Source organism: Punica granatum, chromosome 6 (assembly GCF_007655135.1).
Source record: "Punica granatum isolate Tunisia-2019 chromosome 6, ASM765513v2, whole genome shotgun sequence".
Lineage (NCBI taxonomy): Eukaryota > Viridiplantae > Streptophyta > Magnoliopsida > Myrtales > Lythraceae > Punica > Punica granatum.
Window position 1 is genome coordinate 7478143 of NC_045132.1, and position 17268 is coordinate 7495410.

General features: G+C 37.1%; 1 protein-coding gene across 1 annotated transcript; it reads left to right on the top strand.

Moving 5' to 3' along the window:
* Positions 1-900: 900 nt before the first annotated feature.
* LOC116209944 (protein RADIALIS-like 4) lies at positions 901-1470 on the top strand. The gene has a single exon (XM_031543709.1). It carries the CDS (start codon positions 985-987, stop codon positions 1228-1230), a length of 246 nt encoding a protein of 81 aa, XP_031399569.1. The 5' UTR covers positions 901-984; the 3' UTR covers positions 1231-1470.
* The last annotated feature ends 15798 nt before the right edge of the window (positions 1471-17268 follow it).

Here is a 17268-nt window from a genome sequence, read left to right on the forward strand (position 1 = left end):
GGATGGAGAATAACATTTAAGACTCGATCTCTCGAAATTGCAAGAACAATGTTTCACACAATTTTTTTCACCCAAAAAAAGAAAGCTCAAAGGCAATGTGTTTCGATAGTAAGAAGGCAAGAGATATCATTAGTAAGCTCAATATGTACATTTAATGAGGAGATTCAAGAATATCAGAACATCTGATTTGATATAATCTCGAAGATTGTGTGGTATCTTATATATATATTTTTCTATATTCATTTGTAAGTCACATGTGTTTGAAAAAAAATATGCAAAACTGTCGCGCAATGTATCAATTAGTATAATTATATCTTTGATATTTAATTTCTTAGATTATATCAAATCAAATATTTTGATATTTTTTATTTTTGCCAATATTATCATAATCACGAACGCTGCATAAGTGGATACAATGCCTCTTCTCTCAACTTGCTAGCTAGCTACGACGTGTTAACCCTAGCCGGCCCGATATCTGTCAACCAGTCCGATGTGCAATCTTTAAAAGCTTAAGTGATAACTAAAAGTATTCCCATTAGCCCTTTAGATACCGATTCTTATCGGTGCGTTTGGTTTCAGAGTTAAAGTAACTTTGATTTTGATTGTGGAAAAGGACAAAATGTTGTGTAGTGTGTTGAGTTAAAGTTAAAGTTAAAATTTTTAACTTAGGAAATGTATATTTTTATTTTGTAGTGGGTTGAGTTAAAGTTAAAATTAAAATTTTTGTGATTTTAATCTTGAAAACAAACGGGCCATATATGTCCCTTTTGTGTCCTTACACCATTCTTCTTTGTGGCTCCTAAGCAAAAGGGTCACCTCAAACCCTCTTTGTTGCCTTTTTACATGATTAAGAATATTCCCCACACCACCACCTCCTCCTTATAAATCCATCCCCAAAATTTCCTCTTCCCTCATAGCATTTGTAGTTGTAGCTTCTTCTCATTCATGGATTGAGAGTTCGAGTTTTAGGTAGTGTCTGAGTCAATGGCGTCGGACTCCCTCACATCTTCATCATGGACCCCGAAGCAGAATAAGACGTTCGAGAGGGCTCTGGCACAGTACGACAAGGACACGCCTGACAGATGGCAGAAGATTGCGAGGGCGGTCGGTGGGAAGTCTGCCGAGGAAGTGAAGAGACACTACGAGTTGCTCATAGAGGACGTGAAGCATATCGAGCAAGGCAGAGTCCCATTCCCGAACTACCGGTCCACCAACGCCAGTTCCAATTAGCGCGCAAATAAAAGCTGATCATTCGGTATGGAGCCAATGATCAATATATAACACAATTACCGAGTGTAATGTATTGCATTATAATTAGTATGAACGTGGAGTTGGTGGAAGGAGATAAGAGGGGTAAGAAGAAGGAGGATTTGTGAGGAGGCATTTATGAATTACGCGTACAACTTCAAAAGTTCTGTGTAGACGTTATTAATCTATACTAATTATAAGCGCTGTTGCTGATGCTTCCAATTGCTTCCTTCTCGCTTTTTTTTTTTTTTTCCTTTGATGAGCTTGCAGTCTTTCCGTTGATAATCTTGTTTGGTCATCGACTTGCCCTTGATCAGAAGGTCTTTTGCTCTTGTTTTGTTTATGACATTCCTTTGCCACTACTTGTATCTAATTAATCAGTAGTAAAATCTCACAATACACTTCGGCTATGGACTAGTTTAAAGAGGATGCCGAGTAGCACCGTTATTAATGACTTGTCACAATTGGCACATTCAGGCCAATGAAGAAATGTCGCGATAGACATTTATCAAGTTTCATCGACCAAGGATTTACTCGGATGCGCCAAATCTCTCAATCCGATTGATTGATTTCGACCTCATAAAATCTCAGGATATGTATTTTAGGTATTTTCTTCCTTTTCAACCGGGACGTAGATCTTAAAATTTTATTTTATTTTTTCCTTCTACATAAATTTGAGTGTCTCTTTAATCTTCGATGATCGTAGTTTCTAGAGGTGGACTGGAATTGGACATAATAGTACTAAACAGTACGACAACTATAAAATCGTCCATTGGTTGGTCTTTTGTTTGATAATATACATACAAACAGCGGTCGTCTCTCTGGCACAAAACCAGCTGGCTGATATTGGACAAAACAAACCATTGCCTTAATGAAATGGGATTGGATTGGCCAATTTACGATTAAATCAACTAAGTGTACCTCCCTTTATTTAATATATACATTACAGTTTTGAGGCAACTGTGAGCCTGGATCTCATATGATCCGACATATTGTCTTGTTATGTAAACATTCCACCAAAGGAAAAGACATCATGCATGTATCATGTGGGGTCATGACATAGTCCAAGAAACAATAAAAGAAATTCATATATAGAAGAATGAACAATTTTCTTTAATTACTCTGCTAGCTCAGGATAATTATGATCGTGAATCCCCTTTATAAAATGTGTTTTCCCAATGACATTATGAGGTGTACCTAATCTAATGGTCGAGACTGATCCTATTTCACGCGTTGAATTTATCCATGAGTATTTTTGCTGAATTTAGAACTCGTGTACTTCGCTCAGTGATTGAACATGAAAGTTCGACTGTATAAGAGGCCGGTAAAAGGGTTGTCTGGCCAGATCTCCCATATCGCAGAGAAGATTGTGTTTCTCTTATCCTGTCAGGAACTGAGAAGAAAGGTTGCCCACATGAGTTCTCATCCCTTCTTGATGTTATTGTAAGAATATCTTGTATATTTATAATTAAGGAAATAATCTCACAATTAAGTGGCCTCATATCGCACAATATTTTCAGTTATTTGAGTGAGATATTCCATATCTTGTGGATTACAGTAAATATCCTTTTGATGAGAAGATATATAAGGAAATAATATCTTGAGGGGTTCCTAACTCCGCCTTATTAAAAGGGCATGTGTCTCCATCTAGACGTTCCATACGGAGGTTAGGAGTTAAAAGACACTTTCAGTTTTATCTATTTTACAAGTTCATCGTGTGACACGTGGAAAATCATCAACGTCATCAAAGCAATGGCTGGATGTCAATTTATTCCGTTGCGTAATTTATTGTTATTAGATTAAATATTAATCTTACAGTTGGTATCAGAGCCAACCTTCATGCCATGCTTTGATGCTATAATTGTGCTTGATGGTTTTATAGTATCATGCGACTAGGGTTTGCGATTTACCTGTCGATTAAGGTTGATTAAATTTGATTCATGCAATTAGGGTTTTCAATTATTGCAATTGTTGCTTGTATTCTGTGAATGATGTGAATTTAGACTTAATCGGGCCAGATTAGGGTTAATTAAATTTAATTGGGTCGGAATTAAGGGTTTTTTACTTTTGGGGCATCTGGTGGCCGCGGGCAGCCTTTGGCCGGCTGAAGGCTGCTGCCAGCGGCTGAAGGAGGCGGCAGACAAGCACGTCGGTCTCGGGCATGGCAGAGGGCGTGCCTCTCTCGCGACAGAAACCAATCGCAGCTCGAGACCTGGTGGTCCCGAACCAAACCAGCCACTATCGTGGCCCCTATAGCCGCGATTTCGAGTACTCGTCGCGGTAGCGACCTGTGAGAGGTCGCGGGGTTGCGTCTCGCGTCGTGGGTCATCAGGTCTGAGACCTACACGGCTGGAATCCTGGCCTCGAGTGTCGACCCAGTCATCCCTTCTTCGATCTCGGTCTCTCGGTCTCAGTCTTCCCGAGCCGTCGCGACTCTTCTCTCGATCTCTGACTCTCTCGAGCTCAGGCCCAGCCATCGACAGTTGCGGCCAGCGGCGGTGCGATCGCGGTCGTGGAAAGCGGCCGTGACCGGCGGGCATGGCGATGGCTTTTAGGATTCCATGAGAGGAGGCGGCGGCTAGGGTTCTCGGGAGGTGGGGCGCTTAGGGTTTCGCAGGGTTCAGGAGGAGTTGGGTGAAGGAGATGCAACCCGACCCGACCCGGATCTATTTCGGTTTCGCCCGATCCAGTGAGGCCCGATTCTCTTAGGCAAAACTGGGCTGAACTGGGCCTAAAGCCCATTAAGGCTAACCCTGCCCAGTTTACTCTTTTGTCCGGCCCGAATAGTGTTTAGGTTTCGGCCCAACTGACCTGGTTCGATCCACTCAATCCTTCTGGGCTGGGCTTGGGCTCAAGCCCATTAAGTCAAACTCAGCCCAGTTGACTCAGTTTGACCGGCCTTGTGACCAGTTTGACTGGTTCAGATCCTGGTTTGACCGGTTCGGGTAACTCTGACCGGTTCAGACTGGTTCAATTATTTTCTGGTCTGGTTTTGATGCTATGTAGTGTGGTTTTAAGGATATAGGAGTAGCCAAAGCACCCTATATAAGGCAAATCATGTATAGTTAAACTACAATATAGTTATTAGTATCAAATTGTAATCGAGTCGTGAGATTAATCGCTTTGCCCTAAAGGGTAGTTATTAGTCTTGGAACTTAGATTAGTCTGAGAAGGTAAATTTTGGTATTATGGTAGGATTGTTCTATGCCCAAAGGATTAAGGAATAGTTTCATCGTAATTATCAAATTCACTTGTCTCACTAGTAAATTCATGCATTTTTGCGGCCTATCCTCAAAGAGAGGAGGAATTTACTATATATGGTTATTTCTTATTTTGCATAGCACTTAATTGATGTCCTTAATTTTTGCAGCACTTCCTCAATCTGTTCTTGAAAATATTGCTTATGTTCCTATACTTGATGGACAAAATTTTTCTAATTGGGAGGAGTCGGTTATTTTCACTATGGGGTACATGGACCTGAACTATGCGCTCCGTGAGGAGGAGCCACCTGCTCCCACGGATACAGATGCGGCTGAGGTCAAGGAGAAGTATGAGTGGTGGGAGAAATCCAATCGCTTAAGCCTCATGCTCATGAAGTCCCGTGTAAGTAAAAGCATACGGGGAGCTATTGGTGAGGTGACTAGAGCTAAGGATTTTCTGAAGGCAATTAAGGAACAATTTGTTAAATCAGAGAAGGCCTTGGCAAGTACCCCGATGAAGAGACTGACTAGCAAGACCTTCGACAGTTCAAAGGGTGTGCGTGCGCACATTACGAAAATGAGAGACTTGACAGCTCAACTCAATACCCTAAAGATTGATATCTTTGAGCCTTTTCTGGTTCACTTCATTCTCAACTCCTTGCCAGCTGAGTATGGACCTTTCAAGATCTCCTACAACAGACATAAAGAGGAGTGGTCCATTACAGAACTCTTGACCATGTGTGTTCAAGAGGATGAGAGAATGAAACATGATAAGCCTGAAGTTGCCCATCTGGCTACCCATCCAAAGGGTAAGGGCAAGAAAGATCATGGGAAGAGGCAGTATAAGGTGTCACCCAAGACGGATGGCAGTAAGGTAAAGTGCTTCTTCTGCAGGAAGGATGGGCATGTAAAGAAATATTGCCCCAAATATAAGAAGTGGCTTGAAAAGAGAGGTATCTCAATTTCTTTAGTATGTCATGAATCATTTTTCGTTGAGGCTCCTAAGAATACATGGTGGATTGACTCGGTTCTTCAATCCATATTGTGAATACCATGCAGGGCTTTCTCAACCTAAAGAATCCGACGGAAAGTGAGAAGTTCGTCTACTCAGGAAATAAGAGATGCTTTCAAGTCGTTGGAGTTGGGACATTTAGGATAATTCTGTCTTCGGGATATGTTTTAGATTTGAATAATGTCTTTTACATTCTAGACTTTTCTAGAAACTTGATTTCTATTTCCAAACTAGTTGTATTTGAGTACAAGTTTTTATTTGAGAGTAAATTGACAATTTTTAGAAATGATTCTGAGATTGGAAGTGGTACCATGATTGATAATCTTTTTAAAGTTGATTTACATCCCGACTTTGAGCAGAATTATTTATGCTTGCATGCAACTGCTGGTATTAAAAGAAATCATGTGGATGAAAATTCCTCTCTACTTTGGCATAAGAGGTTGGGACATATCTCTTTAGAGAGGATTAAGAGATTGGTAAAAGAAGGAGTCCTAAAGACTCTGGACGATACCGATTTTAAGACTTGTATGGACTGCATAAAGGGAAAGCAGACCAACAAGACATCCAAGGGTTCTCGAAAGAGTTCTGAGCTTCTCGAAATCATACATACTGATATCTATGGTCCATTTCCTACTCCTTGTTTTAATGGTCGGAGATATTTTATCTCCTTCATTGATGACCATTCCAGATATATGTATCTCTATCTTCTAAATGAAAATGCGGAAGCTCTTGATGCTTTCAAATCATTTAAGGCAAAAGTAGAGAAACAGAAAGACAAGAAAATCAAGATTGTTAGATCTGATAGAGGTGGAGAGTACTACGGACGGTACACAGAGAATGGACAAATGAGTGGTCCATTTGCAAAATTCCTCGAAAGTGAAGGTATAGTTTCTCAATACACAATGCTTGGCACACCACAACAAAATGGTGCTGCTGAAAGGAGGAATAGAACGCTTTTGGATATGGTAAGAAGCATAATTGCCCATTATGAGTTGCCACTGTCATTATGGAGTGAAGTTTTAAAGACCGCTGTGTATATATTAAATAGGGTTCCTACCAAGGCAGTGCCTAAAACACCGTTTGAGATCTAGTGCGGTTGGAAACCTAGTCTGAATCATTTACACGTATGGGGTTGTCCTGCTGAAGTAAGGGTGTATAATCTTTACATAAATAAATTGGACACAAGGACTATTAGTGGTTTTTTCATTGGCTACTCCATAAATTCGAAGGGTTTCAGATTCTATTGCCCTTCACACAGTCCCTGAATTGTCGAATCAAATAATGCAAGGTTTCTTGAGGATGTTGAACCTAATGGGAGTAATGGTACTCGAACTATTGAGTTTGAAGAAGCTCGAGAAGGTGTTTCGGTACTTACAATACCTTTGGTTGCATTGAGGCATAATCGATCGGTCGATCATAGAGAGAAACCAAATCAGGAACAAACTGCTCCTGCTGAAGTTATGGTTCAACCAGAAGAGCCAACTTGTACTATTCAGGGCACTAAACAAGTTGATTTAAGGAGATCCTCAAGAACTAGGAGACTTGCTATTTCTGATGACTATCTTGTATACCTTGTGGAGTCCGACTTCGATGTTGGGCCTAAGGAAGACCCCACAACGTTTTCACAAGCCATGAGTGAGGATAACTCCTCATTTTGGTTAGATGCCATGAAGGATGAGTTAGATTCCATGGTTAAGAATGTAGTTTGGGATCTCGTCGAATTACCAGAAGGGGCGGTAGCAATTGGCTGCAAATGGGTATATAAAACCAAAAGAGATGCTTCTGGTAATGTCGAACGATATAAGGCTAGACTTGTCGCCAAGGGTTTTACTTAAAAGGAAGGTATAGATTACCACGAGACCTTCTCTCCAGTTTCTAAGAAGGACTCACTTAGGATAATTATGGCATTGGTGCCTCATATGGACTTAGAGTTACACCAGATGGATGTGAAAACGGCTTTTCTTAATAGGGATCTTGATGAGGAGGTTTACATGAAGCAACCTGAAGGATTTAATGATGATAGTCATAAAGTGTGCAGGTTAAAGAAATCTATATATGGACTAAAACAAGCATCCCGCCAATGGTATCTAAAGTTTCACAAGGTCATCACTTCGTTCGGATTTTCTGAGAACCTTGTTGATCATTGTATATACCTTAAGGTCAGTGGGAGTAATTTTATTTTCTTAGTCCTATATGTAGATGACATACTCCTTGCAAGCAGTGACTTAGGTCTACTGGAAGAGACTAAACAGTTTCTCTCTGCTAATTTTGAAATGAAGGATATGGGTGAAGCCTCTTATGTCATTGGGATAGAGATTCACAAAGACAGAAAACAAAAAACTTTAAGACTATTTCAGAAAGCCTACATTGATAAGATATTGCAGAGATTCGGTATGAAAGACTGTTGGCCCTCTCCAGCCCCTATAATCAAAGGGGATAAATTCAATAATGACCAGTCACCTAAGGATGAGTTGGAACTTGAGCAGATGAAGAACATCCCATATGCATCCGCAGTTGGGAGTTTAATGTATGCTCAAGTCTGCACGAGACCTGACATATGTCTAGTAATTGGATTGCTGGGACGTTACTAGAGTAATCCTGGGATCCAACATTGGGTTGCTGCAAAGAAAGTGATGAGGTATCTTCAGGGAACCAAGGACTATCGATTGACCTACATGCATACCGACCATTTGAGGGTGGTTGGTTATTCGGATGCTAACTTTGCCGGATGTGTAGATTCCATAAAATCTACTTCAAGATATGTGTTTTTTCTTGCTGGAGGAGCCATTTCCTGGAGGAGTATCAAGCAATCTATGGTGGCTACATCTACTATGGAGGCAGAGTTTATTGCGTGCTATGAAGCCACAACACAGGCACTATGGTTGAAGAATTTCATAAGTGGTCTTCAAGTTGTCGATACCATACAGAGACCAATCCAGATCTATTGTGATAACACAGCTGCAGTGTTCTTCTCTAAGAATAACAAAAGTGGCAGTAGAAGTAAGCATATCGATATCAAGTACCTCAGTGTCAGGGAGTATATCAAGAAAGGCATGGTGATTATTGAATACACCAGTACAGATGCTATGATTGCGGATCCAATGACCAAAGGTTTACCGGTAAAACAGTTCATTGGTCATGTTGGACGTATGGACCTATACGATGTGTAGTTTTTTCTTGATATACTTTGGACATTATGTATTACTTTTATTATTTTAGAGAATAAAGTTGAATTTTATTTCCCATCAGTTGCGCAAATAAAGTATTGAATTCATTGGGATATAAAGTAGGACCCATGTAACTTATTTTTATGTTACAAATTTTTCCCTTTAGTACTTATTTTGGGAGTGTTGTACATCGTGACACATGGATGGGAAGTACTCTCTTACCAGGTATTACCGCCATGGTTCGTGTGTAGCATTCTCAGGGTAAGTGGGAGGTTTCCACAGTTCAGGGAATATCAAGTTTGGCCAAATAAAGTTTATCACTCATAAATATTTGTGTCATGGGGCCAAGTGGGAGAATGTAAGAATATATTGTATATTTATAATTAAGGAAATAATCTCACAATTAAGTGGCCCTCATGTCGCACAATATTTTCAGTTATTTGAGTGAGATATTTCATATCTTGTGGATTACAGTAAATATCATTTTGATGGGATGATATATAAGGAAATAATATCTTGAGGGGTCCCTAGCTCTGCCTTATTAAAAGGGTCTGTGTCTCTATCTAGATGTCCCATATGGAGAGAGTAGGAGTTAGAAGACACTTTCAGTTTTATCTGTTTTACAGGTTCATCGTGTGACACGTGGAAAATCATCAGCGTCATCAAAGCAATGGCTGGAGGAGAAGTTTATTCCGCTGCGTAATTTATTGCTATTAGATTAAATATTAATCTTACAGTTATATGTTTGTGGATAACATCCTAATGGTCCTCGTTTTCTGTTTGTAGCCTCAGCCAGTGCTGAGGTTCCATGCAAGTGAGGGCAACCTGAAAGATCAGTAACACATCTCTCAGTACTCACTTTTCAGATTATTATTGAAATGCCGTGTTGAGGAATATCATCGAATCACTTCGGAGAAAAAGCCTTTCGCAACGTTTCTTGGGACTCTAACGATGTTTTCAAGCAGTCGTGAAAAGCCCACCGTTGCTTTTCCAACACTTTTAAAAGGGTCACCCGAAATTCCATCAGCATTGATAAGCATTGCCCAAAGTATTCCCAATTAAAACATTTCTTTTTAAATTTTTTTATCTTCGCGATGCTTTTAAATGTCCGCTTAACTCCGCCTTATGGCAACATTTTAAAGTCCATCTCACATAACTTTTAACGGCAAAAGAGGTCGCCTAAATGTACTTCTCATGTAGTGCATCACAATAATTTTTTTGGGTGTGTACTCTGGTAATTAGAAGCCCAACGAGTCTTAACTAACCAACCCAGTTCGAGCTGGACGGTCCACTCAGATAGTAAAACTCTCTCAATATAGATTTTGTCTATTCAGAAGATTTAACGTGAGATTTTGTTTAAACGGAATAAGCGTCAAAATACTTAAACCTTCCTATGTTGATTACATCAGAGTAATTTAATCGAGAACACAGAACAAGGAACGCCAAGATAAGGTAGATTTCACTATCGATGAAATCGGATATTACCCACTCTTGAAACTGACAATTTTTTCAATGCTCACCGTTCTCTATTTCTTTTCGTTTACATGAATGTAAATAAAATTAATGGATTATAGTATTTTATTTGTTGGAACTTCTACTTCTATGTATAATCAACTAATTGTTCTTTGGCATAGCATTTTTTTTTTTGGATATAAGGAAGGTTCACATAGCGTGTTTCGTTTTTACACACCCTGTCATTATTACAGTAGTTATCCTAATATGGAAATAATGATTTTCTTCTTAAGAATAATAAAAAATTTCAATAATAAATTGCAAATTTCAATAGTGATTCTTTATTGAAATTAAAATAATTTTTACCGATTAAGTAATTATTCAGTAACTATAAATGAGCCTAATTAGCGTGCATTACATATCTGCTCACTTAATAAAATTAGTTTAAATTTAACATTTTAAATAGTAATTTGTTACTAACAATATCAATAAATCTATATTGCATCTTTATTTTGATTGTATATATATTAGGTGAATATCGTAAGTTTTCAAATAAATTTGATTTACATATATCTTTACAAATATTATACCATGACATGCTCAACTATTAAATGCTGGGAGTATAACAAATGGATCAATTGTATCGACTCCGGTGATATGTGCTTTGTATTATGAGTTCACGAACTGGTCGTGATAAATTCAGAATCTCATTAGGACCATTTTAGAAATAGAAAATTTGCACTTCTGCTTTAAATTTCTTATAACCAAAACCAGGTCTCCAATATGTTTAGTACATTGTTTGCAGTGTCAAGGGAGAAAAAAAAAGGTTTTTTAAAATAATATTTCAAAAGACACTTTTTTTATCACTGAAGACTACGTCTAACGCACATCATCTTGTGCGAACAAAACCATTTCATATCAAAAGAGAATGGGACAATTAAACCAAAGGTACAGAACCTTTGCAGAGCATAAAAATATGGTACAAAATCTTTTTTTTTTAGTTAGTGTTGATTTGATACAAATGTTCCTATTTGATTGCAATCAGCTGCATTCCGTTACATTCTCCTTGACCCTGTTAGCGGGAGTTGACATGGTAGATGACGTGACTCAATGATTACAATAAAATTCTTTTTTTATTTAAATTTTAATAAAAATTAAATAAAAGAAATAATCGAAATTTAAAAAATTGTCTCTCCTGCCAGACCTCTCTATAATTATCCCCTTTTTTTTTTCTTTTTTATTGTTTGGACGAAATCAAGGTTCCCGATAGTGACCTTGGTTGGGGGGTAGGGTCTCTGGCGGGAGCGCCCCTAGCTCCGCGTCACACAAGAGACTAAGAGATCCAGTCTTCTCTCGAGTGAATCAGGAGTGGGGGTGCCCTACCAGCCCGTGGCTTGCTCGAAAAGATATGGGAAAATAGGGGCTGGGGGTGCCCCCACTAGCGACCCCACCCTCAATCAAGCTCGATAGCAATGCCTGAGCTTGTCGGTGAGCTCGGCCGATGGTGTCGGCCTCACCCCCGACCTTCCATATCTCTTGAGAGATTTGTAGGGTGTAAATGAGCCAAGCTGAGCCCGAATATAGCAGACTCGTGCTCGAGCTCCGCTCGTTCTATTAGACGAAGGCTCCGGCTTGGGCTCATTAAGGCTTGTTATTCTGACTTGCAGCCTACTAAAAGTGGTTGATCAACCATTTATTCCGTGAGCCTACATGCACACAGGAGTAAATTAGAAAAGGGAACCTCATCTATTTTTGGTGTAAAATTCAGACTCCTCAATAGCGTGTGACATGAGATCTCTATTCGCGTGATGAAAATGTCCCACATTGGCTATTTGATATGTTTGAGAAACACATAAGAAAAAAATCTTCATATTCCTGCATTTAATTTTTAAGCCCCAAAAATAATTAACAAATTTAAAGAAAGTGAGAAGTAGGCATAAGTTTGTTGGTGTTGCAGTGATAGAGATATGGCTATTTGTGCCCATGGTTATGCGTTTGAAACTCTCTATTAAACTTTTTCTCATTTTTTTTGTTTTTATATTTATTTCATTTTATTTCCTTTTTTTCTTTTATTTGTTGTATATTAGACTCATCTTTCATTTGCTGTTCCTATCTTTTGATATCAATACCTTCTCACTTTCTTTTGTTTTCATTTTCACATATGCCCTCGTTACGAATAAAACTACCAAACTGAATATTAAAGTTAGATAATTTACTGAACTTTGACAACTTTCTACTAGGAATATAAAGAGTTGTATAAAAGTAAGTAAATGTTTTAAAATATTTTATATTCACTTTTTCAGTATAGTTTTTAGTTTAAATATTAACATCACTTTTTCCTATACAAGGATAAAAAATTTGTACACCTAAATCGATAAATGACTCTATCTACAATTTTCTTAATAATTTTTTATGGTAAATTTCAAGTATAGCAAAGTTTGTCTAAAGTTATTTTATGAGAAAATCGCGTGATACTATCATGACTTTTTTCTTTTTTGTTTTCTTGTATATAATTAAAGTAGGATTTTGTGAACTTGAGCCTTTCGCTCGATTTATGAGAGCCTCCCCCATAGGCTTTTCAAGCATCCTCATTGACTGACTTTTCGAGTCTCCATAAACATATATTTTCACAATTCGTAATTAATTTTGTATTTTCCTACGCAAATCCAGCAAAAAATAATTATAAAAATTAAAATTAAAATTTTTTTAGTTCATGATCACATAAACAATAAATCCCCCATAACCAATTCTTAATTCATATTTTGTACGATACTAACATGCTCTAACAAATCTATAAAGATATTTTTTTATTGGAATTGTGTTTCGGATTGTTAAAAGTATGAGATAAAAATAATTACAAAAATAAATTTATGTTGTTTTGAGTTCATAATCATATAGATGGTAAATCACCATAATCATGTTTTAGTTCATGTTTTGTATGATTTGAACATGTTTTAATAAATCTGTAAAGATATTTTTATCAGAAAGTTTTAGGGCATTATTAAAAGTTCGAACAACTATTAGTGACCGCGTAACGCACAGATTTCAAGTGAAATCTCTATATATGTAATCCTCCTGAAATCATCTTCTCCGTATCTTCTTACGTGAAAATTTTTGATAAAAAATAATTAAAATTTAAAAAGAATAATTGCTGTGGAAAAAATCATAAATATTTTATATCTATATATATTGTTAAAGAATTATGATTATGAAAATATAATATTATAAATTAGATATTGGAAATTTTCAAAATTTTAAATCGAAACTTCATTACAAGATGTCATTTTAATTTAGTAAATTATTTTTAAAGATTATTCGAAAATAATTCAATTTTAACTTCTCAACACTAGATAAAATAATTTTACTTTCAAGTTACAATTTAATTAAGAAATGATTTAAAAAATAATTAACAAGTACTATTACGAGTTAAGGATATAGAAATTTTTTTAGAATGATTAAAAAGAGATCCCACACTACGTGTGGGCTGATAGGCTAGTTTATGGGCAAAGAAGCGGCCCCACTTTTTGTTTCTTTTCGATGTGGGAAAAAAACAAAATCCAATTGAAGATAATTTTTTGTTTGCTTTCTACTATAATATTTTTTTTATTAATTACATCAGTGATCCAAAAAGTTTCATAAATATTTTAAATTGGTCCAAAATATTTTTTTGGTAACTTATTGGTACAAAAAGTTTTAAAATCGTTTCAATGTAGTACATTCTGTCAATTGTCCCTGACGCCGTTAACATTTTGCTGACGTGGCGCGTCCTATGTGTCATTTTTGTTATGTGGAACCAATCATAGTACGCCACGTCATTTAAGATGAAATAAAATTTGAAAAAGTCCAATAAAAATACAAAAAAATATAAAAAAATACAAAAGAGTAAAAATTTAGAGAAATAATAAAAAATTATTTTTAAAATTTTTAAAAATAAAAGAAATTAAAAATTTAAAAATTTTAAAAATAAACTAAAAAAATTTTAAAAATAATACTAAAAATAATTTTAAAAATAAATTTTAAATTTTAAAAACTTTTAAAATTAATTTTAAAATTTAAATTTAAATTTAAATTTAAATTTTTTTTAATTTTATATTAAATTTTATAAAATTTTTTTTTTTAAATTTTTTTTTAAAAAGTTTTTATTTTTTTCTAAATTTTTCTATTTTTTGTTTTTTTTTAAAATTTTATGTATTTTTATTGGATTTTTTCAAATTTTATTTTCTTTTAAATAAAGTGGCGCACTATGATTCGTTCCACGTAACAAAAGTGACACATAGGACATGTCACATCAGCAAAATGTTAACGGCGTCAGGGGCAATTGACGGAATGTATTACATTGAAACGGTTTTGAAACTTTTTGTACCAACAAGTTATAAAAAAAAACATTTTGGACCAACTTGAAACATTTATGAAACCAATTGGACCACCAGTGCAATTTACCCTTTTTTTTCTCGCTATCAAACTCTTTGTTTTTTCCTTTTTATTCATTATCGTTTTTGCATGGAATATTCTATGGAATGCACTTATATTTATAATTTATCCTCTCCAAGTATTTTATCTAAATTTAAGCTATTTAATGTTCTTTAACATGAATATATATGCATAATAAAATAAGAAAGTTCGTTTAGGCTCGTGAGTTTGACGAGCCGAATACCATTGTGACTGACCAAGCTCCTTTAATTGGCAAGCTCGAGCTCAGTAAGAAATAGTTGAATTTGAGCTCTTATCGAGTCGAGTCCAAACCATTCGCGAATATTCCCTTCTCATTTACACCCTTACAGATTTGGTTTTCTCTTAAATCTCTCCAAGAGATTTGGGAGGGTCGGGGGTGGGGGCATCATCCCCAGTGACCTCACCCTCGACCAAGCTCGTCGTCTAGGTTTGAACTCGGCGGCAACCTCGATCAGGGGAGAGATCGCTAGTAGGGGCGCCTCTACCATCGATTCAATCTAATTAATTTAAAAATTATAATATATATATATATATATTTAAAAAAAGAAAAAAAAACAGAGCAGTAGATGGAGAAGAGGAGATGAGAGAGTGTTTTGACGAGGGTCTAGGTAGACGAAAGGGGAGGGCTTTGTCGAGTGCTCCGACCGTAAGAGAGTGGAGATCTAGGCGGATGAAGGAATAGAGATGGAAGAGGAGGATGGTGAAAGAGTTTTTTTTTTTTTTTTTTTTAATTTCATTTTTCCTTTATTTTAGTTTAATCAAAATTATAAAACCAGCTTGTTTGTTTTTTATATTTGCGCCATGTGGTATTCCCATTTAGCACGTCATCTATTACTTCGGCCTAACTGCATCAAGGGACATATGACGAAGTGGAACCCATTGAGTCAAATAGGAACGTTTTGTATCAAATCATCGTTACAAAACGTTCACACCCATTTTCCGCACTTCACGATAAATATGGGTCTAGACACTTACTGGACCGAATTAGGCCCATGAGGATGGCCCACGAAGAAGAAGTCATGCAACCCAACCTAAGACTCGTGGCAAGACCTGATTTGGATAGCCATGTAACGCCGGGGATGCAAGGATGGCAATTTAATAATTTCCAAGAAGTAGAAATATGCATTTGGGACGGACAATAAGGTTAATCCTTTCATTTGGAAATATAATTTCATGCAAAGGGAACTTATTATTGCCAAGTGAATGAATATGGGGTTGACTTACATAGTGGAAAATCTCCAAGGCAAAGGACGTCCACGGAAGGGAATGCAATTGAGGAGATTCCATATTAAATGGAAATGAATGAAGACAAGGTCCAAGCCTGGTTCGAGGGAGATTTACTCATGGGGTGGATTTTCATGTTTATTTATATTTCGTTACTCTATTATTAGGCCGATATCGTTCCTATATAAGGGAAAATATTTCCGATATAAGTCTTAGGATTAGGTAGTTCCTTGTTTTGCTAAATAATTTCCCTATTACTTTGTTTTGGGCGACACTCATATGTCTACCGCATTTAAGTCGAGCTCGTTTATTGTATTTCTCCCCTTAGCACATCAATCAAACTCACATTATCTTTTTCTATCTGTACTTTTACCGTACCGTACCGTACTTTCAATATCTAAATTCCTTGCACTAAACTGCTTTTTGGAGCAATCCGGTTGACCTTCCAGGATCACCAAATTACCAATCCGTCGATCAAGGCTAATATCGGCTTCCGGGTCAAATTAGTTACCAAGCTAAGGTTTTGGCCCTTTAGCTTAATTCTCTCAGCTATCCATAGCCAAAACTCGCTACCTCACGAGCCTCCTTGGACCGTGACTCCTTAGCTGCTAGGTCGGCTTTCGAGCCATCTCCTTCCAAGAGTCGGGGTACACAATCATGCGCACATTGGGAGAACCAAAGCGATCTTTCCCTCGTGGTCACGACATCATCTGTAATTCAATCAACCATCACGTACCCCGATTTACTCATCTCCCAGGAAACCTAGCTACTGGCTAGTCCTTTGGACCCCAGGGACTGAGGTGCTATGCACCAGACCGGTGAGGACGGCTGGTGGTTTTGCCACCTCACAACCTTGAAATTGCGCTTTGGCACGCCCGCCAACCTAACCACCATGCGCATGTGCCGGAGAGGTGCTGCGGAACATTTGGGGTGGAACACAAAAAAAGGATTTCGTACCACATTGTTACGCTTTATAAAAGTTGTAAACCTCTAGCTAGTATAATTTTTCCAAAGGAAACGATGTCCAAATTAAAATTATAGCATGTGAAAATATAGGATAGGAACATGTAATAATTTATAAAATCTGGCAGAGTTTGGCTCCCCGTGGGATCTTATTTTCGAGCCCCAATTTTTTTAGTTTTCGCCGATTTTCCAAGCCTGCAAGACCGCGAGAAAACTATTTGAGATGAGAATGACCCACCTCAGTTAGCTGCGGGCCGGGTTATTTGATTTTTCGAGCTTGAGGTTTTTCCCTTGAACACCTGATTTCCCCATTATGTTCCACTTTATAAGAACCAACGGTGTAGTATCTGTGAAGAGACAAAGATAATCATAAAAAAGTATCTCGATTGGCTACGTCTATTTTCTTTCCTTAGTAATGACCCAAATACTTAAAACTGTAAAAGGAATATCTAATTTTGTTTTTTTTTTTTTATTACAAAGGAGATCCACGAGCCTACTACATACAATGAAAAAGAAATCATAATAGCTAATAAAGAGACACGATAGTCGC

What these genes read in the sequence shown, in the direction of transcription:
- LOC116209944 (XM_031543709.1), top strand. Translation starts at nt 985, where the DNA reads ATGGCGTCGGACTCCCTCACATCTTCATCATGGACCCCGAAGCAGAAT.